This window comes from Melospiza georgiana, chromosome 7, assembly GCF_028018845.1.
Source record: "Melospiza georgiana isolate bMelGeo1 chromosome 7, bMelGeo1.pri, whole genome shotgun sequence".
Taxonomy (NCBI): Eukaryota; Metazoa; Chordata; class Aves; order Passeriformes; family Passerellidae; genus Melospiza; species Melospiza georgiana.
This window is the reverse complement of record NC_080436.1, coordinates 33703709-33729240: the sequence shown is the minus strand read 5'-3', so window position 1 is coordinate 33729240 and position 25532 is coordinate 33703709. Positions and strand designations below refer to the sequence as shown.

General features: G+C 39.2%; 1 protein-coding gene across 1 annotated transcript in view; it reads left to right on the top strand.

Moving 5' to 3' along the window:
- NCKAP5 (NCK associated protein 5) overlaps positions 1-25532 on the top strand; it is a 368935-nt gene that overhangs the window by 296396 nt on the left and 47007 nt on the right. Inside the window, exons 11-15 of the mRNA XM_058028292.1 lie at positions 9471-9575; positions 12982-13170; positions 13640-17484; positions 18183-18360; positions 22389-22467. Coding sequence (XP_057884275.1) covers positions 9471-9575; positions 12982-13170; positions 13640-17484; positions 18183-18360; positions 22389-22467 — 4396 coding nt within the window. The remainder of the gene's footprint in view (positions 1-9470; positions 9576-12981; positions 13171-13639; positions 17485-18182; positions 18361-22388; positions 22468-25532) is intronic.

The following is a 25532-nucleotide window of genomic DNA, read 5'->3' as shown; positions in this document are numbered from 1 at the left end:
TTACCTGGCCTGCATGGCCAGCCTGCATGGTGCTGAGGTCATTCCAAGGTTTCTCATCCCTCCAGAGTGGGTTGGTGGGATTCCAGAAGGGTACAGCCAAGGTTTGAGCTGCTTGTTGAGATCATCAGGTCTCCTGGGTTGTGCTGGGTCCTACACAAGGCCTGAGATTTTGGTGTTATCAGGATAAACCTTGAAGAACTTGAAGTGCCATCTGGAGGTCTTGTGGTCAGATTTGGGACTTCCAAGAATGAAATACTGTCACAGACATGTTTTATTAAAAATCCTTTCTTTAAGTTTTTTCCTCCTGAGAAGCTGAGAGGCCTCAGGAACAAATTGTAAACATTGATTATCTGCTGCTGTGGAATGCAACAGGTGCATCTGGGATTGGTCTCATGTGGTTGTTTGTAATTAATGGAAAATCACACTCAGCAGGCTCAGACTCTCTGAGCCACAAGCCTTTGTTATTCATTCCTTCTTTTTCTATTCTTAGCTAGCCTTCTGATGAAATCCTTTCTTCTATTCTTTTAGTATAGTTTTAATATAATTTATATAATAAAATAATAAATCAAGCCTTCTGAAACATGGAGTCAGATCCTCATCTCTTCCCTCTTCCTTGGACCCCTGTCAACACAGTCACAAAATCCCACTAGAAATGCATATTTATGACCATCTAGAAGCTTTATTTCTGAAAAGCAGTAGAAGTTTGGGAAGCCTATGGGGTAATTCCTGTCCTGGCAGAAATTCTTTTCTTTTCATTTCAGTAGAAGTGAAGCCAATCATTCCTACCAGCTGGGAATCTACCCACTTATTCTTTCTAAATCATACTTTTAACTAAGTGCTTTGAGGAAAAGGAATAGAATCAAGTACCTTGTATCCAGGTATTCAAGAAAAAAAGTCTCTTCTTATTAGAAATTATTCTGTCAGAGACAAAAACAATGCATTAGAGTTGGAGAGAAAATAAGTATGAAAAAAGGCTTAAACTAACAATAAAAGTAGTTCTTGCAACTCTCCTCCTACTTTTAAACTCATTTCAATCCACATGACATTTCAGCAGTGTTACACACACCAATAAAGAAAAAAAAAAAGAAAAAAGAAAAAAGGAGGGTGGAGGAATGAGGTAACTTTTTAATGCATAATACTGAGGCAAGGAAAATATGGCTTGTTCAACATTAACCTTGACAAATTTGTGCTCTTGTCATTTAAATGAATGAACCTTTCCAGTGCCTAGATTGCTGGACCTTGCAAAACAGCAGTGAGGAAGGATTGTAAAAACAATCCCTATCTCTTTTAAGTTTGGGGGTTTTGGTTGTTTTTTTTTTTTGAGTAAATGAATGATTTCAGTGAAATCCAAATAAGGATGAATCTGCTCACTTGAATCCCCTGTTCACAGCCAATGAACTTCCCTGTGAAACAGAGCTTGCCCTCCTGGCTTGCCAGGTATTGATCTAAACCATCTTCCTGAGCCTTCTCTCTCTCCTTTTCCTCCTACAGGAAAAAGGTTAGTGTTAGATAATAGTATTAATTTTCCAGACATCTGCACATGTTTTAATAGCCTTTAGAAGGTTTGAAATGGTTTCTGTTTGACCACCACAGGGCTAAAATGCCATTAAGGCTTAGATTGTAGCAATACATAACAATCATAGCCCTGCCGTTCAACCTAGCAATAAAAAAGCTAATTTATTTTATCGGAGATTTAAATTAATGTGATGAACTCCTCTCTCAACAGGAGCTGTAACACCACTCTCACTAAAAATACCATGTCCCTGCATCTTTTCAAAACCAGATAAAACACTTGTGACAAACCTTGTGTGTGTATTGTGTGTGCTATTTTGGAGTGTTTGCACGTGTGTTTGTGTGTCCATATAAAACTCCTACTGTTCCTGAGACCATTTCTATTTTTCTGTCATATCTTCATTCTCTTTTCTTCTGTCATCTGGCTCGTAGGCTCAGCAAGAAGAAAGTGATTAATAAGGCAGTCTCCAGAGTTAGCACTGGGGTTTGTTTAACACCCTGAGAACTGGAATTCCCTTGTGGACAGAAATTACTGCTGCTTAGGTAAATTCAGTTGAAAATAATGTTTAAAACAGACCTATGCATTTAACTAGGACATTTTTTGAAAATCTGTGAAAGAAAAAGACTTCAGACAGTTATTTCCAGCTTTATGCCAGAGGAAAGCTTCAGCTTATCCCATTATGGAGTGATAAAGCAGCATCTGATGGCAGCAGCTTCTGTGATAAAATGATCATGGCAGCATTGAGAACGAATCTAATAAGGGAATTGATCTGTAGATTCCAATTCTGGTAGAGCCAACACTGATCAACATAAATGTCAATAAGAAAATCTCACTGAGGTCTGCCTAATTCCTTTAGATTATTTTGGGGCATAGTCAGAAACTGAATGTGAAAATGGATTTTAAACTGTAGGAATTACAAAAGCAACAACCAACGTTATGTTGTGCCTGGAATACCACTGGCTGTCATTGTATGAAATGCTGAAATTAGTGAGTATCTTTTAATCATAAAAGGATTGATAAAGCAATAACTGTTGCAAAAGTGAGCCTTTTCTCCTGTGTTTTTGTATTAAAGCATTTTTTAAATACAGTGAAATAATAAAACACCAGCCCACCTTTTTACTGCTGAAGCATAGATAGCATGTGTAGGACATGCCAGAAAAGATTAATGGAATAGTTCTTCACTGTTGCAGGAATTCGGTATAAAGTTGTTTCCGAGTATAAAGTATAAATTCAGTATAATGTTGTTCTTTCTGGCAACGCTGAAGTGTTAAAACCAAAATGGTTTTGTTTGTGAACAGTGTAACAGCAGCAGGTGTCAGGATGTGCAGAATGTGCCCTTCACTCTTTGGTGCTGCCATAATTCACAGCACCTTCGTGGTGCTGGCCCTCATTTAGCACAGTGGAGCTGACACACTGAGCAGTGCTAGATCAATGGGCAGACATTTAGAAAAATAAGAGGCAAAATACAAATATGTACTTAATAAAAGGCTCCTCTCCTGCGCATAATATTGTCACAGCACGGCTGTTTCACCATACTCCAAGGAGTCTTCCATTTGCAAGCTTGTTGAGAACATTTTTTCATTAATTATTCACGTTCTGAGTAGCTGATTACTGGGTCATTGATGTAAACTGTTGACTTTACAGTAATTACAAACCACAGGGAACTTTATACATGCATTTTCCTAAGAAATTAAATTAGCTCATTTTCATATTGCTGCAATATTTACAGACTCCTACCATAGTGCTATTAAAATGAGAAAAACACTTTGGAATCTCAGAGCTTGAAAACACCGATAGACATATAAAATGAAAAATGGGATCAGAGGGGATTACTTTGTGTCTTTTAATGTAACTTTTATTTAAAGCAGTTTATAAAAATTAATAAAACTATGGATTTGGAACAGGAGTAAATTTAGCCTTACATTAATGTTGTCAACTCTCTGAAGAATACAGAGAGATTATGCTATTGGTGTTTGTACATCAAATGCCTGCTTAATACCTCCCAATTTATACCCTAGAATATAAGTTTCCTGCCTTTGGAGTTACTTTGGGTCTAATTCACTGAGTTTTGCCATCTCTGGATCTCTCAATAGTAACAGAGAGCTGCAAGCTTGGAAACTCTGCAAACAAATCAAACTTTGTTTTACTTTCTGTGCTGAAATTGCCTTGTTAGCAGGATTTTCTGATTTTTTTTAGCACCCTAATCTTCCATACACATGTTCCTAGTATCATATTCTTGTACTTTGTCTTGGATGTTGCCTTAGTCTCAATAAACTCACCCAGAGGATTTGCCAGCAAACTGAGAAACCCCTTTTAATTCTGGAGTTGGATTTAAAGTCTTGCATCTTCTGTAAAGGCTTTTTAGAAAAGTGTGCCTAGTAGGGAGGAAAAACAACAAAAACAGATGGAAAACATCAAATTAGAACTTCCATGGAAGTATTTTTATTAGATTAATGGAAAATTTAGATCCACACACTTGAAATTTAAGGGCTAGCTAAAAACTTCTTTTTTTTTTTTTTCAATTTTGTACTAAGAACTCATTTAGCTTACTGAAATGCATTTTAAAGCTAATCCTTTAATATTCACTTATGTACAGCACATCCTCCTATCACCACTGAGCAATGCTGCACTTTTGTGATTGTCTCCTGTATTTTAAAGAGCTGAGGGTAGGATCAATAAAAGCCTCCAACTTTAAGAGTTATCCTGGGGCTCACCTACTGTGTGTTAACCCTTTCCTCCCACCAAAAATACCCTGTAGCAACGCTGTATAATAACCCTGTAGCAGCAGAGAAATAGAAAAGCTCACTGAGTGTCGTGCATTTACAATCAGAAGTTGGATGTTCCTGCCTGTGCAGAGCTTTATTTATAGCTTTAAGAGGTCTAAGTGATGAACATCTAATTACTTTGTATAAGGGAGAAGCATTTTAAACAGTCAAAAGGTGTTAGTTTTTCACTCCAGTTTTAGCCCCAGTCCTGTAAATGGTTAAACATGGTGCAACATTAAGAGAAAGAATAATTTTCATAAAATTGTGGGCTGGTTTGTGTTGGAAGTGACCTAAAAGCTCATCTCTTTCCAACCTCCCTACCATGGACAAGGATACCATTCACTAGACCTGGTTTTCATTTACTAAACAGTGTTAGCCATGAAATTCTGCTTATAGGAAGTGAATACTAGGAAATAATTCTGAATTTTCTACTAAATAGATAACTTCCAGAGCTGAAAATAATTATTATACTTTTGGTTTTGTGATACCAATTATATACCATAACACATCAGGCATTTCTGTATGTACACTGTGTGTAGTTGCAAATGTATTTCCTATGTTGGTGATTATTAGAATTTAAAAATTGGAAGCATCTTCTTGCAGCTTTCACTTTTGCTTCATATTTGGCTGGTTTTTGTTGACAACCACATGTTCTACTCTCTTTAGAATGCAAAATTTCCATATGTCAAAATAATATATATTCCAAAGTCTTATTTGTCTAAAGGAAAAGTTGATTTCTACTTTTGGAGGTTTTATTATTTTTTTATTAACTATACTAATATATATTCCAAAGTCTTATTTGTCTAAAGGAAAAGTTGATTTCTACTTTTGGAGGTTTTATTATTTTTTTATTAACTATACTAAATTTTCTCCTTAATTCCAGAATGTTTAGTGGATGAGAAGGTCACACTTTGTTTTTTGAACAGTGCATGTTCTACTGTAGATAACTTTTGGTGGGATAGGTGCAGGATGTTCTCATCTCCAGCTGAACCTCCCCTCTGAAATGTATCCAAGCGCTGCAAAAATCAATATTTTGTTTAATGAAAGATTATGCTTCTGCATAAACTAACAATATATAAATATTTTGCCTAATAATATTTTTTCCTTCTGCAGCCTAGTGCCTTTATGGTGCAGTGGAAATGAGAAGGTTTTCCCTGCCAGCCCAATTTCAGTGGCTGGGTACAGAGGGAAGCAGGCCAGAATGTGCCTGCTCAGGTTTGTGATGCCCTGAAAAACAGCAAAGACAGGAGAGGGCCACACGCACCAAACAAACATTTACAGCTCTGGCATGGAGCAGCAGGATGAAAATGTCTCCTCGGTATCTAGAGAGAGAATTTTGTGAATGATAGACTTTGGCTCATGTGAGAGAAGCAAAGCCAATTGATTTGATAGCAATTAACTCATCCAATATTGGAGAGCTGTGTACTCTTTGGCATAATTCATTGAAAATTGTTCTGGCAATGCTGCAGACCATTAGATGTTTAAAAAGGAGATGGGAGCTGATAGATATTCTGCAGAGACAGAGTCAGGAGGCGCAGTGGTTAGGGGAGTCTCTGTAATATTGCCTTGTGCCAGCAGGTAGAAGCTTTCTTTTATCTTCCTAGAAAGTCTTAATAAGAATGCTGCTGGGGGAGGGGAGCTGGCCTGCTGGCTGATGGATTGGTTATCTGCCTGCCAGATAATTGTATTTCCTATTGCACTTGATAGAATAGGTTTCCACCTAAATTATCAATTACTTTGTTTTTATTTTTCATGTGGGTTACGGGAGTTAATCTTGGCATTGAACCACAAAGGGCACTGCCTTTTCTGCATCATCTCACAGGTGAAGGAGGAGCTTTGCTGCTGTTGGGCACAGGCACCTGCAGAGAAGCCCTCTCTGTTTTGCCCTGGCCTCTCAGCACCCCCTTTCTGGAGAGATATGGGTCCAGTCAAGCTAGGATTTTACAAACTTTTCAGTCCACACCTGCCCTGTAGTACTCAGTACAGGATATTTTACAAGAAAGTTGGCCTATTCCATGCTGCATTCAATCCCATATGGATTTTCAGGTCTGCAGCCCAGTGATCCTGATGCTTTTCTGTTTGCAGAAGGGTCCAGACACTCCCCAGCACCTCTAGTATTGCTCATTTCCCCCTTATCATTGTATAGGGCACCAACAAATGGGGCAGATAGCTTGGACTGATGGTTGTAACTCCTCAGTTTCATAGTGAAGCATTCATTTAAACTGATGTGATCTCTTCCATGGAAGTCATTCTGTGCAGTGGCTGCCTCTTGTTGCCTTGTGTCCCGATAGCATCAGCAGTGATTTTAATACTGTACAATTTTCAAGGCAGCAGTAACTCCTTGATCTAGTTATGTGACTGTCATCTGAAAATACCCATAAAGGACACAGTACATTTTGTGTATCTGAGAAGAAATCACAATCAAGATACATAGTTAGCACAATCTGTTACTTGATTTTGAATGCATCATTAATGAGTTTTTTTAACAAATGCTAGAGTTTTCCCCATTCTTTAATTAAACAATGGAGAAGGAAAAAGTAAATGAAAGAGAAACATTTTTTCTTAGGCTTTTCTTTTGTAATTGGATGACTTGCTTCAGTGCTGTGTGATTATATTTAATTAATGACCTCAAACTTTATTATGCTGTTTGTTAATGCTAGTCATTGTTCTGGCCACCTCTGTTAGTTTATTTGCATATGTGTGGGGAGGACTATTCCCAATGTGATGATCTCATTTGATACAGAAATATAATCACATTATACATCTCGAGAACACACTTTCCTTCTTTGTTAATCATTTCAATCTGCTGATTTGCCTTCGGTACTGCAGTTTTAGAGAGTCACTGAGTTCAACAGTGGGAAAAGTGACTCAAACACAGTGAGACCCCTGTGCAGGGTCACACTGAGCTGCTGAGGAGGGACCCCAGAACCCTGAGCTGTTTCCAGCTGGGCTGTCATTGATCACTGATCAAAAATTATTTCTGATTTCTGCCTGTTCTGACTGATTTCTGTTCTTATGTCTGACACAGATTCTGTATTCTGTAAGTAACAGTAAATTTCCTTGGATGATGTTGTAGGGGAATATTTTGTTTCTCTTATTGAGATGTTTATAGGTTCCCATTTAAGTAATAAAATGGGAAAGTGGAAAAACGGGAAGGCAGTATTGCAATTGTAAAATTCCTTTAGCACTATTTCTAGAATCCTTTTTTTTTCTGGGAAAATACATTTTCACCTATAAATGTTCATCCATCTCAGCTGTCCCCAGTCATCATCTATTGTAACTTCCACTACAAGACTATTGTAACTTCCACTAAAATATCTCAGGTGACTGGTTTCCCTGGAGAAGGTAATTAATTTGTCTGCAAACCACTTGTTCATAGCACTGGTGACTCTTGGTTCTGAAAACCGTGGGATTCTCTGGTGGCTTAGTGATGCACTTGGAATTATTGTCAAGAGGAACAAATGCACAAAGTCAGTGAATCTGTGACTTTGGGCAGGCATTTTACCTGGAGTTTAAATCTTTAACAACCATCTGACAGTAATACTAGTGGTAGAACTTTGAAAGGTGCACACTGAATAATCAGGCATCACTGATGTTAAAAACACATAGCCTGGATGTAGTTAATATTTATAATGAAAAGTATCTTGGATACTGAGTGCTTGCAGCATTTTATTTAATCTATTCAACAATATATTGGATAATACATATTTACACAGAATATTGGTCATTGAAAATATTTTCCATAATCTCTCTGCAACAGACAGTACCTCCTTAATAAACCTGGATGAATAAGTTACTCTTGGGAAATGACTCCCAAATTCATAATTAGAAGTTTTTAAAAAAATTTCCTAGATTGTCTGGAATAGAAGCCTGAAGCAGAGCATGCAGATAACAGAGGCTGTGGGAATGGCTGCCTGCTTTGTTCTCTGGCAGATTAATTTCTGCAGTGGGTACCCAGAGAGCAGGCTGGGGAGCAGCTGGGTGTAGGTACTGTGTGACTTGCATTTCAGGGCCCTGCACAGAGCTACTGCTACACTGTGTGGAGGCTCTTCTGCCTTCAGATTCTTTTTCCCTCTGTGGCCAGTCTTTTTGGATGGACAGGGTGATGGGGCACTCACAGAGCCTCCACAATCTCTGGTTTGCATCCCTCACAGAGTCCTCTGGGAAAGCACCTAACAGAGTCTGCACCATTTGTTTGTTCCTCCAAGCTGAGGGGGTAAATGTGGTCTCTTAGGTTGCAAACCTAGAGAATTAATGGGAAAGTGAAAAGAGCCTGATCCAAAGTCCTTACTTCTTGGGTTTTATTTTTTTAGTCCATTTGCATTGATTTCAATGGACCCTGAGTCAGATCCATGCTGCCTGTTACATGGTGTGCTGGCCCAGGACTAACAAGACTGCAGATATTTTTTCTTTTTATGTGATTGGCTGAGGCATTCACATAAATCATGGATTTTATTGAAACTGCAATTAAACCAAACCAGGCTTAATGCAGACTGAAAGCCCTAGAATTATTGTACAGGTGCACATGGGGGGAAAGGCACAAACTTAGCCATCCTGCCAAGCAAAACTGAGAAAAACTGTGTATATAATCCAACAGCATGTGAATATTAATGCACAAAATCCTCTGAGTCCCCAGTTCCCTGATGCAATTATTTTCTATTCACATTAATTGTTCCTAACAGATGACATTAATGACTTTGAGTTAAAATGTGTGCAGAGGAGGCCTTCAGCAGATCAATGCTGGTTAAAAATAGGGTCACTTTTGCAATCATTCACACAAGGTGTAACAGCTCGTAAATAAAACAACATTAACATGTTGATTGATTTATGCATGTTAATTTTTTAGTTCATTTTTATGCTTTTTTCGTGGAACCTGTCAAACTCTGTGGATAATGGTGGGACTCGTGCTCATTTGTTATTGTTGTGTGTGAAGTAATGATAAGTTGCAAAGCAGTGACTAGAAGGAAAAGTAGAGTTTGTTTTGGATGAAGGATGATCTGTCCTCCAGTCAGGAAGTCTTGGACAAAGTAAGCACAAAGAGCAACATTTCAAATTAGAACAAATCCGCTTTTACCTCAGGCTCTTCATTTCCCTTGAAATTTACCAGCAGAGTTTGGAATTTTAAAAATGCTGATCTGCTGAATGTCTGACAAATGCTTTTGCTTTTTCTCCTTCTCTTCTGCCCCCCCCAGAAACTCCACTCACGCATCTTGGACCTCTCATCCGGGGATTTGCTTTCGGAGGTGGAACGGAGCCGAGGCCTGGTGCAAGCCCCAAGTGCTGATGCTCAGATGCTCGTGAGTGTTTGTGCTGCCCTTGCTCCCCGCACCTGGAACCTCCTTTTCTCCTCTGCAGTCTGGTGTCAGGGAAGAGCCATAAAGCTGAACTCTGAATTGGAACACTGTCGAGGCAGATAACAATGCTTTTACTTCCTTCTCTTCTCTGAAATTCAATATTGTGTCCTCGGTTGATATAGTGAGCAGATAGTGTCACTGTGTGCAAAAAAAGAGTAAATCTTAGCAATGTCCCCCATACACCTTTTTGGGTATTGATTACATCTCAGAAGCTCTGAGAAATGGTCAAGGAGCTTTTTATTAAAGCTCATGCCCCGTATTATTCATCCCACTTTTATGATATATTATGTATGAACTTTTAAAAATTCATGGGCTCTGCATTTTTATTTTTTTTTTCAGACGGAGTCAGCTTTGTGCTTATTTGGCAAAACGTTCACCAGCATGGCTTTCATGTTTCATTGTCAAAGAGAAAAGTAGCTTAAAAAACAAAAATCACATACAGGGAAACAAAGAGTACAAGAACAGAACATTGAACCTGCTTGTGCCTTTGATCTTGAAGTATAGTAGTGTCAACAAAAATGTAATCTCCCTTGTAATACCTACTTTAATGAAAAGGCATTGTTTCAAAGGTTCACAAAAATGCTAACAACATTTTGCATTATATTTAATTAAGCCTTCAGGTTAAGTTGCTCTAATATAGTTTTGTGTCTTTAATGGTCTGATTATTTCAATTTTCTTTGATTTCTAGGGAAAATTACATTTTTAAACTGTAATACTACATTCAAACCTTTTTACTCTAATTTCATTAAAGGTAATGACTAAAAAGTCATGATTACAAAAATTAAAATTTCACCATGTCAGTTAATAGACCCATATGCAAGTTAAATGTATTTAATGAATGCGTCATAAACATGCTATTCAAAGTACTTTCTTGAATAATTTAGAGAACAAAGGCAAATTGAAGGGGAAAACTCCACTCTCTGAAGTGATCTGAATGCAATCTAGAAATTGAGTAGATACCCTACTTCATAATCTGGAGTGACATGACATTTTTTGCACATTTTCTCCTCTCTTAAAGATGATTGCAGTAATATACTGTTCTTTTGCTTTGCTTGGATAGCTCCATTTTTTCCCATTGCTGAAACAGTAGGACCAAATGCCTTTCTCCTGTGCGAAGGAAAGAAAGTGAGGGGTTGGAGAGGCTCTCAGGCTGGCTGAAGATGACAGGAAGGCAATACTTGTCACTGTGCTGTGATCTCTCTCCTCCTGCAGGAGAGGATTTGCAGGCATCCTTCCCTTGGATGCTGTGATGGCTGGGACACAGCCCAGTCAGTGTAAAGGGCAGAATTCCACATGATGTGTTTTCCCAGTGCCAAAATGCAGAGGAACAGCCAGAACAAGCAGCTGCTGCCCTTGGCCTCTGTGCATCCCCCTCCCCAGGAGTGACACTGCCACAGCTGAGGAGGCTGAGGGCAGGGGTCTCACAGGGGAACCACAATGTCAGAAACACAGACTCATCTGTCTCAGCAAAACAACAAAATCCACTTCAGAGCCAGAAACACAGGCATCAACCTGCCTGTGGTGCTGAAAGTATTCTTCCCAGAGCCACTGGTTTTAAAGGCTGCACATCCTGCAGCCATTTGACTTCCTAGGAGAACATGTACCAGTAATTCCCAGAGGTGAAATGTGCTCTTGGTGCCTCTAAATGATTTTCCCATTCCTCGGTTTTGCCTGTGATGAAGAATAATGATTTGCCCTGTAGTTAGGTTTGTCAAAACCTGAACATTATGGTGTCAGCTGAGCCATGAACAGCTGTACTGATGAACTCCTCAGCAGTAAAAATTTTGCTCTCTCCCATTCAGCTGAAAAAAGGTTCAACCCCAGTAGTAATAAATGGGAGGAGCATGAGGGAATTAATGGAAGAAATTAGCAGAAGGCCAACAAACATGTCAGTGCCTGAGAAGTGCCTACAAACTGAGTGTTGTTCCAAAGAGTTCCATGAAGAAGCTGGATCTGGGGCATACACAGCCTTGATAATTTTTTCATGTATTCAATAACTTTAGATTTCTTGTTTCTTCCTAAGTGTAAATTCTTCATTTAAGCAAAATTAGTTTGAAGCATATCTACATACAACAATCAATAAATATTGTTTCAGTTGGCCTTAATGAAATCCAAGGATAAGTTTTATGAAACAAAGGCACAGAATCATAGATTCACTTTGGATGGAAAGGACCGTTATGCTTCAGATCATCAAATCCAACTCTTCACCCACCACTGGGTGGAAAGGTCCCTTGAGATCAATCCCACCACTAAACCATGTCCCCAGGTGCCACAGCTACACAGCTTTTAAATCCCTCCAGGGATGGTGACTCAACCACTTCCCTGCTCCGTTGCTTGACAGCTCTTTTAGCGAAGGAATTTTTCCTAATATCCAATCTCAACGTCCCCAAAGGCTGTTTCCTCCTGTTCTATCAGTTTCTACTTGGGAGAAGAGACTGACCCCCACCTCATTACAACCTCTTTTCATGTAGTCATGTCTGGTGTTCCTGGTAATTAAAATGATGTCTGATTCTGTGAGGAAACTGGAGAATAGTGCAAGCACTTAACACTAAAGAAGCTCCAACGCTGTTGGGCTCAAGAATATTAGTTTGAAAACAAATTAAAGGCATCCTAGCTACTCCAACAGAGGTTTAATATTTTACCTAAAGTGCTATCTACTCTTCATTACTCTCTTCCTCAAAGCTGGCACTTAGTCACAGTCAGCTGAAATTGCATTTGGAAAGGGGCGATAACTACACAAGTACTAAAGGCAGCCATAAAGTGTCAATAAATTGCATAAGCAAGAGGCTTCAGCTGTCTGCGAGCGACACGAAGATGGATTGTCCTACGTCAGAGAGTTTCTTAGACAAAGCTTTGAACTAGATAGGAAACCAAAATTAGACTGTAATGGAGAGATTCCATTCTCAGTGGACATTCTGCTCAGGATACTAAATTAATTTACCTCGTCCAGGCTGTGCAGCCTCATCTGTTACATTGTGGGGCTATAATGCAGTTGTCAAGATGTACTTGTATTCTTATAACTTTGTTTTCTGTATCTTACCAGCGCACGTTGCTTATGTATGAAGCATAATTCAAATAGACTCAGAATAATCTTTACAATAAGAAGACCAGAATACTAGTCCAAGAACAAAGAAGAAAACACTGAGCATTGTGGATTTTTTTCCCCCTGACAAATGAAACTGTTAGCAATTTTAAATTTATTTCTCTGTATTAAATTCACCAGATGCTAAATTACATGAGAGGAAGGCAGAAGCGGCTAACTTGCTTTTTCTTTGCCATTCTTAATCAAGGGGAAGTTAAATGATCATTTTCTCCCCATAAGATATTTCAATTTCTTCTCATATTTTAGGAATGCCAGCAGAATGTGAAATCCAGCATACCTGTCTTGAAATGCCAGAGTCAATTAAATATGACAGGCTCTAGCCGCCTGTATCCTCGGAGCAGCTGCAGCAGCAGTGAACTCTCCCTCTCAAGTGCTTGCAGTGAATATTCCAGTGGTTCCTCCTACACTTGGAATGATGGAAAGACAAGCAAAAGGGTAAATCAAATTCATTTTCTTCATGTACTAGTTTGAGTTAATCTGAAACAAGATTAACTGAAAAGCTGCCTGTTTCAGAAGTTTTTTTACTTTCCTCTCACTTTTATATAGAAAGCAGTTGTCACTAAACTACCTATTACCACCCTTTTTAATTTTTTGAGTGATTCCTTTATCACTCCAGCTTACTTACAGTCTCCTCATTTGTTCAGACATTTATCCTGCCTTTCATATTCCAAACTGCTCTTCTTTTTTATCTTAATCCTTCCATTCATATTGTTCTTCCTACAGGTTTGTAATGCACAGCAGCCTTCACACCATTGTAAAATCCTTTATTAAAAAAGAACTTTGCTTTAAATAGAAAAGAATATAATGGAATGCCCTTATGCAACTCCTCTATCTCTTTACCAAAATGGTAACACTTTTATTGACAGCACTTATAACACAAGTGATTTTTATTTTCTTTTGACAGTCATCCGTGAGATGGGATAAAAGAATAAGCATTGGTTCTTCGCTCCCAAGCAACCTCTCAAGTCCTGCAGATGATCTACCTCCAACTCGAATCAAGGAAAACCATATCTTACAAGGGCTGAAAAAACTGCAGGAGCAAAAAATACTACTTGAACCACCTTCAGTAATATCAAAATGGGGCTACAAAGATTGCATGAACTCCAACGAAGGAATATATTCCCCTGGAATTAAGTGTGGAGGCCATAATGAACAGACTCACTGTAAGCCAATGGAAATGGGAAGTGTTTGCATTGAACACAACAAAACTTTCTCTTATGATTCAGATTCCCATGATGATGCAGATGATGACTCTTCATCCTTACTGTTGCTGCAGGAAGTTCCAAGCAAAGACTGCAGGACCTATTGTAACAAATTAACTCATAGCATTTCTGACAGTCTCTTTGACTGGGATCCTAACAGGAAACATTTGCCAGAAAGAAGTCCATTTTTTGATTCAAAGGAAAGACCTGAGAAATTGACTAGTTTTGTCAGTGGATTTCAGGCAGAAGCAAAATCATGCACCAGAGCAAAGCTGCCTGAGTTACAGTTAAATCAAAGCCATTCTAATACAGGCTGGAAGGACTTTAATTTTCAGCTTTCAGATACGGATGACAATGAAGTCTTGGATGAATTGCATATAGAAAGCAGTGATGAGAAAAGTCCCTCAGATTTATTAGCAACTCCCTTTCCTGAGAAGTATACAAAGACCTCTGACTTGCTCAAAGTCACAGAGAATTCTCAGTTTGTATCTACTGACAAAGAAGAGAACCAGATACCTGTTCACCCAGACATCAGGCCCAAGCCATGTAATTTCATTAAACAAGAGAAGGTTATAAAGAAGACCTCTTCTGAAGAGTGCATTATGGTAATATATGATGCTAAGGATGGTGAGCCAATTGAATTCAGCTCACATCAAACTGGAGTTGTCACTGTAACAAGAAATGAGATTTCAATCAACCAGCCACAAGCTATGTCCAGTGCAGAATACACTGAACTTATACCTCAGGGAAGAACTGATATGCAGCCAGGACCCAATGCTAGAAACTACACTGCTTCAGAAAGACAGGAAGATGAAACTGGGAAAAATACTCTTGAAGATAATACAGGGAATAAAAATACAGCTGTCCCCATGACCTGTGGTGAATCTTCACGCTGTGGGAGGGTGACACAGCAAAATGCTTCACGACAGAAACTAGTGAAGCCCGTGTATGATGCATCATACAAGGTCAATTCAAGCTCCACTGTGCATGCAGGAATCAATCAAAAGCCAAATGTCACTAAAATACCCAGCAGAGGTAAATTTTCTCCCCAAAAAACTCTGATTTCTGAGAGTGGGGAGGCACCTGTAGCTCTGTCAGTGGGCCCCACAGCCCTTGAGAAGTCGCCTGCTCTGCCACCTGTAAAGCTTTCAAGATTCAAAAAGGCTCAAAGCCCACCTCGTCCTTTTGATTCAAAAGTTGAATTTCAGGTTCCAAAGCCCCCTGCCCACGCCCTGCCTGACTTGAAACGCCCTGGCAGAGGAGATGGGGCAAAGTATCCAAAGAGTCAGAGTCCAGCATCACCACTGTTGCCTCAGCACCTTATAGAGCCCAGTAGCTATGGGGAACCTCCAACCAGAGACTTTCATTGTGATTTAGCTGCTGTAGAAGCCCGGTCTCCATCCCCACCCCTTCCTCCAGGCAGGTCAACATCCCTGTTGATTCGGCCTAATTATGCTAATTCTCCACCTCTAGCAGTAAAGTTAGGAGGAGCTGGTCCCACTGAAACAGCAAAAAGTGTACTGAAATCATCTCCATTAAAAGGGACTGTGAACTCTGGCTTTCATAATCAATCTGGTCATGAAATGCAAGCAAAAAATGTATCTTCTGGGGCCAAAATTGAATTATCTTACCTTCAAGAAAATGCAGAAGGAATTATGCAAAATAAATGCACATCTCAGCAATCCCACAGTGCATGCCAAGGACTTTCCAAAGTTTCCACAAAGCAAGTCTGCCCAAAAAGCCCTAATCAGGTGGGCCTCCACAGGAATCGTGAGTATTCCAGCACAGATTTTCAAACAGCCAGGTCCTTTTCTCTAGGCTGTCCATCACTGGAAACAACTCCTTCACAAGGCACCTATTCCAGAAAAAACAATATTTCCAGTGACAGCGGGTTGGATCAACTACAGAAGATGCCAAACATTCTCCCCACAACTCCTCAGTGTCACACGATGAGCACAAGCGAGCCTCTGCTGTCTCAGGTAAACAATTTCCCGTCAGCGCCGCTTCACGCCGGCGATGCCGCGCACGCCTCTCAAAACTCTAATGAGAGAGGAGTGAAAACCCGTCTCCCTGTAGGACTGAAATTATTTGTCAAATCTCCCCAGCTTCTCCGCAAGAGCTCTACTGTTCCAGGGAAGCAGGAAAAAGACAGCATAAATGCAGCTTCCAAAAGTAATGGGAGCTCCAGTAAGTACAAGCAAAGCGAGTCTGTGTGTGTCAACACCAAAGGTGCAATGGATGCGGAATTAAAGGACTCCAGGTCTGATGCTGAAGTAAAAAATAATTGTGCTGTGGGAATTGGTATGGATAGAGCATCAGCTCACTCACATGAAAGCTGCAACTTGGTGGTGGACAAAGGAGATGGATTAGAAAACAAATTAGTTAAGAGGTCTGTTTCTTCTGGCAGCAAGTCGCACTTGAAGCCGGCGCTGGGCATGAACGGAGCGAAGGCTCGCAGTCAGAGTTTCAGCATCCACACAGGGGAGAAGCCACCTGCCCCTGGGGCTGAGGGGCTTGGGAAAGTACGGACTCAGATCATTACAAACACCTCTGACAGAGGGAATTCTCTAACGAGGCAGAGCTCGGCCGTGGAAGGGCTTCAGATCAAGGCTGCTCCTGGGACAGCAGTGACACCAGAGGCTCTTTTGTATACTGGTAAAGCCACAGAAAATTCTTGTCCTAGACAAGGCTCTGTTGGAAATATGAGTAGTTGCAATAGCCAGCATGGAAGCCCAAGCAAATTGCCCTTCAGACCATCTCAAAGAGTAGACCAGTTTCACAGCACTTCAAAATGCGATGGAAGCAAACCATTTTCTCAGAAAGATGCACGCAGTCTATCTGTGCAGAGTGAGAAAAGCACTGAAAGCTTTAAGCATGAAGCTCTGGGTAAGAAAAGTGTTCTGTCAGCGGAACTGGAGTTAGAAGCCTCGGCTACTGTATCTTCCAAACAAATGTTGTCCTTCCAAAGCTTTGATGGAGTAAAGTGTCCACATAAACTGGAAGCAACAAGGTCACGAAGGCAGCAAATGTCTTTAAAATTAGCGGAAACCTCTGAGAAGGTCAATGATCTTTTGAGTTCTTCATCTCTGCAACCTACCATAGAGGAGAAAGTCATGTTATGCATTCAAGAAAATGTGCAAAAGGGTCAGGGACAAACCAAATCCCCCACGGTGGAGACTAAGCAGAAGACTGGGCCTTCTATAGCCAGTTGGTTTGGCTTCAGAAAGAGTAAGCTCCCAGCACTGAGTAGCAGGAAAACTGATGTTCCTAAAACTAAGGTGGAAAAAAAGGACACAAAAGTTTCAGGATTTGGAATGAAGCAGGCAAAATTAGAGAGAAGAAAAGAAAAGAAGAAAACCGAGCAGCACTGTGAAATAGAAAATCAGCTTAACAGGAAAGCTGACAATGGTGACATTTCAGCCATGGAGAGCAGAATTGTGAAGCCTTCCCAAGACTCTCCTGGTGAGATTGAGTGTGAACAAGTCAGAGGTTCTACCACAGCTGCCTACTCACCAAAAGACAGCTTCATGAGAGAGCTTTTAAACAGGTAAAACTCCAGAACACGATGTGGGATGTGTTGTTGTCCATGTAGCTTTCCAGATGCCCAGGTGTGAAGTTCCATGTATGTTCTTTTTGTGCTAAGAATGCGCAGTAGCAAACAGTAGGTGCACAATTTTGACTTTATTCTCTACAGGAAAAAAAAAAAAAGCATTAACAATGAGATGATAATTTTGTTCATGTTTCTTTAACCAAACCATTGGTCTTTGAAATTAAAGATAGGTGAGTTACATCCAAGCTGATAATTCAAATTATTCCAGAAATCAAGAATCTAGGCAGATGGTGTGTAAATATAGAGGGTAATTAGGTACATGTTTTAATGTATTCCATCTTCCTGTACTGTAACCAGAAAACACATATTTGGTAACTTGTCAGAATTAATTACCTTTCCAGCTCTCACAACCTTTGGTCACAGAAGAACTTAGCAATGGGTATATTATGTTTTCACGTTTGCCCCACAGCAGTCCCAAATATAATATAAATCATCACATGTGAAAGGCTAAATTGATATACTACCTGAAATTGCAAGTGACAGGTTTGATCAAGGCTAGTTAGAAACATTTATCACTCAAAGGTCTAGAGACAGAAAGATACAGAGAGGTTACTTTAAACATTAAAGGAATGGGAAAGTGGAGTGATTGAAGAAGGGCAATGCAATTTATCAGAAGAATCACTCTCTACCTGCAGAGTTGATAAGAAAGCAGCTCAGCAGACAGAAAGTGGATCAAATAATGTTTCCTACAGGAGTGTGTCGAAGGGCAGCTCCCAGGGCTCCTCTCTTCATGGCAACTCTATCAGCTCTCAAGCAATCCACAGGAAAAACAGCAACACAAAAGCTGATATGGAAATGCAGAATCAGACCCTGGTAAGTGCTACAGTACATGAAAACATTATTACCTTCTTTTTAACTTCTGGATGTGTTTCTTATTGCCATTGCAGGCAAACAGGATAATAACTGTTTATATATAAGATAGAAGGATATTGTGTAGCTAGAGGATTGTGAGTTAATACAAAAGTTGGCAGCTTGGCTATAGGCCACATTATACAGATAGTCATGAAGATTCTACTGCTTCTGCTGGCAATTCAATTCCTGAGAAGATACGTGCACAATGATGCTATAATCATACTGTAGTAGAGTGAAATGATAGGACTATTTTTTTATTTTATTTTTAACTCTTTCCCTTAAAACTGCATGCCAGTATTGAACATTCCTCTGAACATTACAGAGGTCATTAAGCCAAAAAATACACTGCTGATGTGGAAAAGGCAAATTTCTTGACCACATTTGGGAATATTTATCATTTAAGAGGGAATGTACAAAAGCAAAAACATACATTGGACATGCATCTCACTTTCTGCCATTAAAAATCTCCCTGTTAAGGGCCTGTAGTTAGTTTTATACTTCAGTAAGGTACTAACTGTACCTGATAATTTAATTTACTCAGAGAGAAGGAACATTGTAACATAGAAGAAAAATTACCCTGTTTTCTGTTAGCTGCTGGAGCCTGACTTTACTGCATTGAGAAGTGTTCACACAGAGTCCAGGACTGTAACCTAAAGTCAGGCTGAAGGGGTGCCCTTCCTAGTGAAGCTTCTTTTAATTAACCTTAGGATTTAATGAGCAATGCCTTGCCTAGCAAGGACCTTCCCTGTGATGTTTTAAGTCCAGCACAAGGAGAGCAGAAATGCTTTAACCCTATAGCATTTTTCCTCATCCCTGAGATAGCTGCCTTGTCCATATTATTATGATTATTATTAACCATAACCACAATTTTAACAAACAGCCTGGAAACTTGTGCCACATATAATACTTGCTCTGAAGCTGAGGCTGTTCCTTTTGTTGTTCTGATAGAAATGAGGTACTGAAGTGCAGCACACACGACTGGGGGAATCTGAAATACAAATTCTCTGGGAACATTGCAAAAAGCTTTGTAATGGGAAATCAAAAAACTCCTAGCTTAGGGCTAATGTTGAGATGCTTGAGGTCAAGGCATTCCATACATAGTTTCAAAATCGGGCAAATTTTTTTTTTTTAACTTTAATACAGACGTCTTTGCTGAGAACATCTGCAAGGTCATTTTTTTTTAAACTTACAGGGAACATATGCAAAATCAATGTGTTTGAAAACTTTCCTCCTGACTCCTCTGGTATCATCTCTTCTTTGAAAATGTAGATGTCTCCTGCATTATAAGACCACAAATTATAAGCATATCTAAGGCTGTCCTTGTAGTGTCACTGAAAGGAAAGAGAGAGAATGAAAGTCTGGAAATGTGCAATATGCAGGAAATTCAATCCAACTGATCTAGAACTTAGATAGCAGAGCAGAGCCCCTTATCAGAGCCACTCAGTTTAACTATGCCCCATTTAATATGGTCCTGACAGCTTTCCTTGCTGTACAGAAGTACAAAAACACTACACACTGCTGCTACAATTTCATTCTAACTTATTATTTTCTAATGCTGCAATAATTTGCTGTGCTTTTTGTCTGTCATTTTGTGAAATCTTTCTAAATGCTGCAATAATAATCTTTGAAGTATATCTTAAAGAAACACACTTCATTTTGTGAAGGAACTGCAAAGATTGTTCTTAATGTACATAAATAATGGAGAAATGCTAATTATACTATTTAGTTTTTAAGGACATGTTAGTTATGGTGAAAAGGCATTACTTCTGCTGCACCACACACTCTTTTGTTACAAAGTATTTTTGTGTGGTTTCTGAAGATTAAGTTACATTTATATGTTTCATTTTTTTTGACTTTCATATTGTGTTTTCTGTGGCACTTAATTCCTGAAAGAAATATCTAGCGCCAAGAGACTGATGACATCCCGAATAACAAGATTTTAAATGTGCTTACAGTTATTAATGCTAACTTATGAAAGAGATATACCTTAAGATTCCTCAAAATGTGGTATTTCATCTTGTCCTCCAAACTTCTAAAAGAAAAGCAATGCAAAGTCTTTAAATTCAAAGTTCATGAATCTTATTACTATCATTTCCAGTTATTCTTTGGTGTCTGCTCACTTTGAAGCAGATTGCAAAGGGCTGGGAGATAGCTGTGACTGAAAACAGACACATGCAGTAGGATGGCCTGTTGCGCATTTTTTTTTCCTCATAAAAAGACAAAATTAATGCTTTTGGAGAAAACAGCATAAATCTTTTTAAAAGCCCTAAACCAGGAAGATTTTTTTTCTTTTCTGAACAATGCAAAGTGCACTCAGTCATACGGTTCCGTGCAGAAGCTGCTGTATTTCCAAACTGCTTATCAGATATATACTGCTGCTTTAAATCCTGGCCAGAACAGTTTCTAACATTAATTTTCTAGCACAATCTTTGCCTTTAAAAGCTATTTAATTTTTGATGATTAAATCACTTTTCCTACGACGTGCCAGGTAAAGGCTTGAGGCACTATTACACCATAACATATGCACCAATTACCTCTGATTTCTGTTCATGCAAAGGATGTTATTGCTGGACTGGCGCTGGATTTATGGAAAAAGCAGTGTTCCACCCATGGTGGCCTTGTGCACTCACCTTCAGAGGGACACACTTCCCGTTAGTGTTCATCAAAAAAGCACTTTGCTCTAAAGGCCAGCCAGCAGAAATACATAACACTTCAGCCTACACCAAGGATATTCCATGTTCTCAGTGCTTTTTCATGTCCTTGGCTGGAGCTTAAGGTGAGATACAATCATTTTTGTGCTGCGCTGCTTCATTTCATCTTTGTGATTTTATTGCAGCCCTGTGTGATTTAAAACAGCCACGGGTTTCACTTTGTGATGTGGAAATGTGGCACCAAACCCAAGGCACCAGGAGTTTTGTGTGGCCCTCTGTGTGTTTGGGGAACACCCAGGGATCTATCCCAATATTGTGAAATGTCACGAATGTCTCCTCATTTTCCACAGCCTGAAGAGAGGCATTTCATAAGAAAGAAAAGATGTAATCAAATGCCTGGGATTAAGAGATGATAAGTGCATTTTTAAAAATCTGGAGAGCAAGTCTTTGGTGTTATACTTGGGCTGCTCACAAGAGGTCAACAGGGCTACTTGTGAAACTCAGCCAGCAGGATTTACACTGTGATCAAAGATATGTCATGTAAATGATGATAAATTCCAGTGGTTTAGATCACAGAATGTGCTCTTGTTATGGTGAGCATGCTGTAAGCAGTTTAAAACAGCACAGAGTGATTAGCAAATAATTTAAGATCCCTGAGATATTGAAAGCAATTTTTTTCCTGTGGTGCTGCCTTTCCTCCTGTCATCACCATGGAAGTATCTTTATTCCTGTTTGATTTATGGAGCATGGCAGAAAAATATGTCCTTGAAACTGAATGGTGGCCACTGATGGCACGTGATGGAGGGAAGGGGATTTCACTGTGTGCTAGGGAGGGACTAAGATTGTCCAAACACCTGGGAAACAGGAGTGCAGAATGGCAGGGCAAGGATACATCTTGGGAAAAACCCAGAATATCTGAGGGGCTTGAATAACACAAACTTGAATACCACACACAGCTCTTAGAGTGCACTGCGTTCTTAAATGAATTTTTTTCTCTGTATAGCTAATAAATGCTTTTAAACAGAGGTGGAAATAAAAATGCCCAAGTTCAGTGTTTGCAAACTGAACTAAAGAGATACCACACCACATATTAGGTTTTTATTTTGAAGAAGTGCATCTTCCAAGGGTATTTTTCATTGCTGAATATTGTGATTTTGAATGAAATTAAAGTTGTTATCGTCAGACATCATTCATAGAATAAGACAGGTTATATATTCCACTCTTAGCTGCCATGTAACTTTACTCTGATTTATTTCTGCAAAACATTCTGTAGTTGTCATGAAGCAACATAAACAGAGTCACAGATGTTCTTCACTTTTGTTGTTGCACTGTGTACAGGCTAAAGTAGTCACAGAAAACCTGCAAGAAGAGGAGGAGGACCCCATGACAAGGACTACATGTCAGAGTCATGTAATAGGTACAGAATTATATTTTACACTGGATTTTATTGCTCTCAGTTCTTGCAAAAAAGACATGTTTAATTCTCATTACTTTGTTTGTTTGCCCCCTTATGTCAGCTTTAGCTTTCATTTAGCTCCTAAATAGCCAGATTTCATCAAATGCATGAGACGAGTACACACCATTACAATTGTGGGTCAATGCAATGTTTGACTGGAGGGCCTTGGGTTATGAAAGATCATTTCAGCCTCCAAGAACAGTGGGTTACACCCAGTGGCTTAACATAAGGGCTGTTGTGCATGGCACTTTCAGTGGGAATAATACTGACATATTGTAACTCCGTCATGTGGCCTTGAACTAGTAAACTTCAGAATAAAATGTAAATAGCAGAATAATTGCTGAGATAAACTAAACCACAAGGAACAGCAAACAGGTGTCTGTTCAAAAGACCTTAAAACTGTTATTGAAAATAAACTTGCCTTTAAAGCTGTTATTGCAAATGAAGTTGCCTTTGCTGTGGAAGGGCAACACCATCCACCCTGCCTCGTGACTGGCACATAGTAATTTTTAATTTTACTACATGTAAAAATATCTAATAGGCAATGGAGGACAAAACAGAAATCTGAGGTTTGTATTAGACCAGTGTGTCACCAATATAAAGAACTGACTGAACAAGGAAAATTCACCTTTAGCAAGTTCCCTTTGCAGATAGTGGCTGCAGTAAAAAAATTTCATTAAAAAGTTCAAATCTGATTCCATTTTTTCCTGCCAGAATCTCTTTCATTTCACTGGTACTGCCAACCCAGCAAGTCCAAGCAGAGGTAGCATGTCAAAACACATTTCTTTTGGGGGCAGTAGGAAAATGTTTGCATGCTTCATTGACTTGTACAGCCCAAATTCAGACAAATAAACTCTGGCTGTGTTACCTGAAGGAAAGATCCCTAAACTCTTCCCTCTCTGAGAACTCGGCCATCACCTGGCTCCATGACAACAGGTGAATAACAAGAACTTTGTACAGTGTAAGACTCTGAGGGCATTCTGTCAGTGGTAGGCGCTGGCAGAAATTCACAAGCAGGAATTCATGCTGTACAGCCTCTCATGCTGTACATAAGGGATTTCTTTTGTGTTACCTGAAATTGCCCAGCAGAGAATACCTCACCTAAGATTGCTCAAAATTATTTTTCCTCATACTGAAATAATTACTTTGCCTCCATAACAAAAATTCTCAAAGCTTTTACTTTGAATTATGTGAAATGTTTTAATGTTTAATCTAGACTCTGAAAAGAAAAAAAAAAACCAAACAACTATTTGCAGAGTTTTGGTTTGTTTTTTTTTTTCTAAAAATACTCCAGAATATCCTTGTTGTTCATCAGTGTAATTGGTGATTGTGGTTGAGGTCTAGTTGCTATATTTTGATATTTTATTTGTTGTTGCATCCTGTAGTATTAATATTTTGTATTAATATTAAATTAGAGAGTATTAATATTTTGCTCCTCCCACAGGCACCAAATCCAAGTCTCTGACAGGACATAGTGGTTATGGAGCAGGTTGTCAGATGCTTTTAAATTTTCTTTATTGGGGTTCTGGCATTTTTCTGGTACAAAAGTTTTCATAGAAAGATACTGATTTTTCCCCTGCTGAAACTCTATGCAGCCACAGCTTCTCTCACTAACCTGTTCCATGGCCTCACCACCCTTATAACTAAACAATTTCTTTCTAATTCCTAAATCCACTCTCCATCAGCTTAAGGCCATTTCCCCAGAAAACAAAGTTTGCTGTGGGTTTTTTGCTGTGTTTTAATGCATTTATTCTACTGGGTTTTATGAAAACAGACTTAGAGCTGAATGCATGGTAGAAAAGCTATCATTAAGCAGGGAAAATGTTTTTTTATGCAGCAGGAAAAGCATGTGTTTGTGTAACTGTCACTAAAGTAACTAAACTGATAGCAGTCCTGCCCAGTTAACCAATAAACAAGGTACTAATATCAGTGCTCTAGGGAGGTGCAATGTGAGACAATTCTGGTTCAGCACCTTCTAACAGTGAGATACTGCTGGGTATGAATCACAAAATGTGTAAAACACCAGTTGCTAGGCTTTTAATTGTCAGTTGCTGATCTAAACCAATTGAAATATTACACTGGCTCTTCAGATTTGCTCAGTTGAAAGAAAGAAACACTGCCCAGTTATATACAAATTCCCTCCTCATATACTTAAATCTCATGAACACATGATCATTTCCATATGAAGCAGTCATTATATTGTGCTAAGTTGGTCTTCAAAATATATTTCAACCATTTTGGAAGTTTTTTAAAATGTGTTACGCCCTGGCTGCCTTTGCTGTGGTGTCAATGAGCAAGCAGAGACCCCCATAGGCAGCAGACCCAAGGACCCCTGAGGATCCCTTTGAAGCCCAGTCATCCTCAGAGCTCTCCCTCAAGCCCTTTGCAATAAAGCAGTTGTGTTTTGAAAGAGGGATGAAGTGGGAAATGCTCAAGTGCCTAAGAGGAAAGGACATGATGAAAAGGCTGACTTCATGCCATGGCAGACTCCCCAGCTCAGACAGGTACAGCAGGGTCTTCAGGTATTCCTATAAATAAAATTCCTTTATTGAATGCACAGATGATGTGTCAAGCTCCTGACGGTATTGCTCCCATGTAAACATAAAAAAGGCACCTTCATTTTACAAAGAGAAAGAATTCTGTTTCCCTCAAGGGAGTAGAAGTGTCATTATTTGTCTTGAATTTCCCCATTGTCACAATGACCCAAAAACTTACAAGACAGTTCCAGATGACACCTTTACATACAGAGTGTAATAATTAGACATCTTGAGAGGAACAAAGCAATAAAAAGTTCAATATTTCATATTTCAACTACTGTTTCAAATTAGCAGCTACTCCTGGAAAAGTGTGATTGTATTAATTAAAATGCATTCAGAATTTTCATTGATAAACAGCTTCAAGGGAAAAGTCAAAAATCCATGGCACAAGCAAACAAATGCTAATTACTGAAGAATTCATTCTTGCAGTCAGCTTCACATGGGAATAGTAGGGTATGCAGCAACAGTATTTTTGAGTAAACACAAATT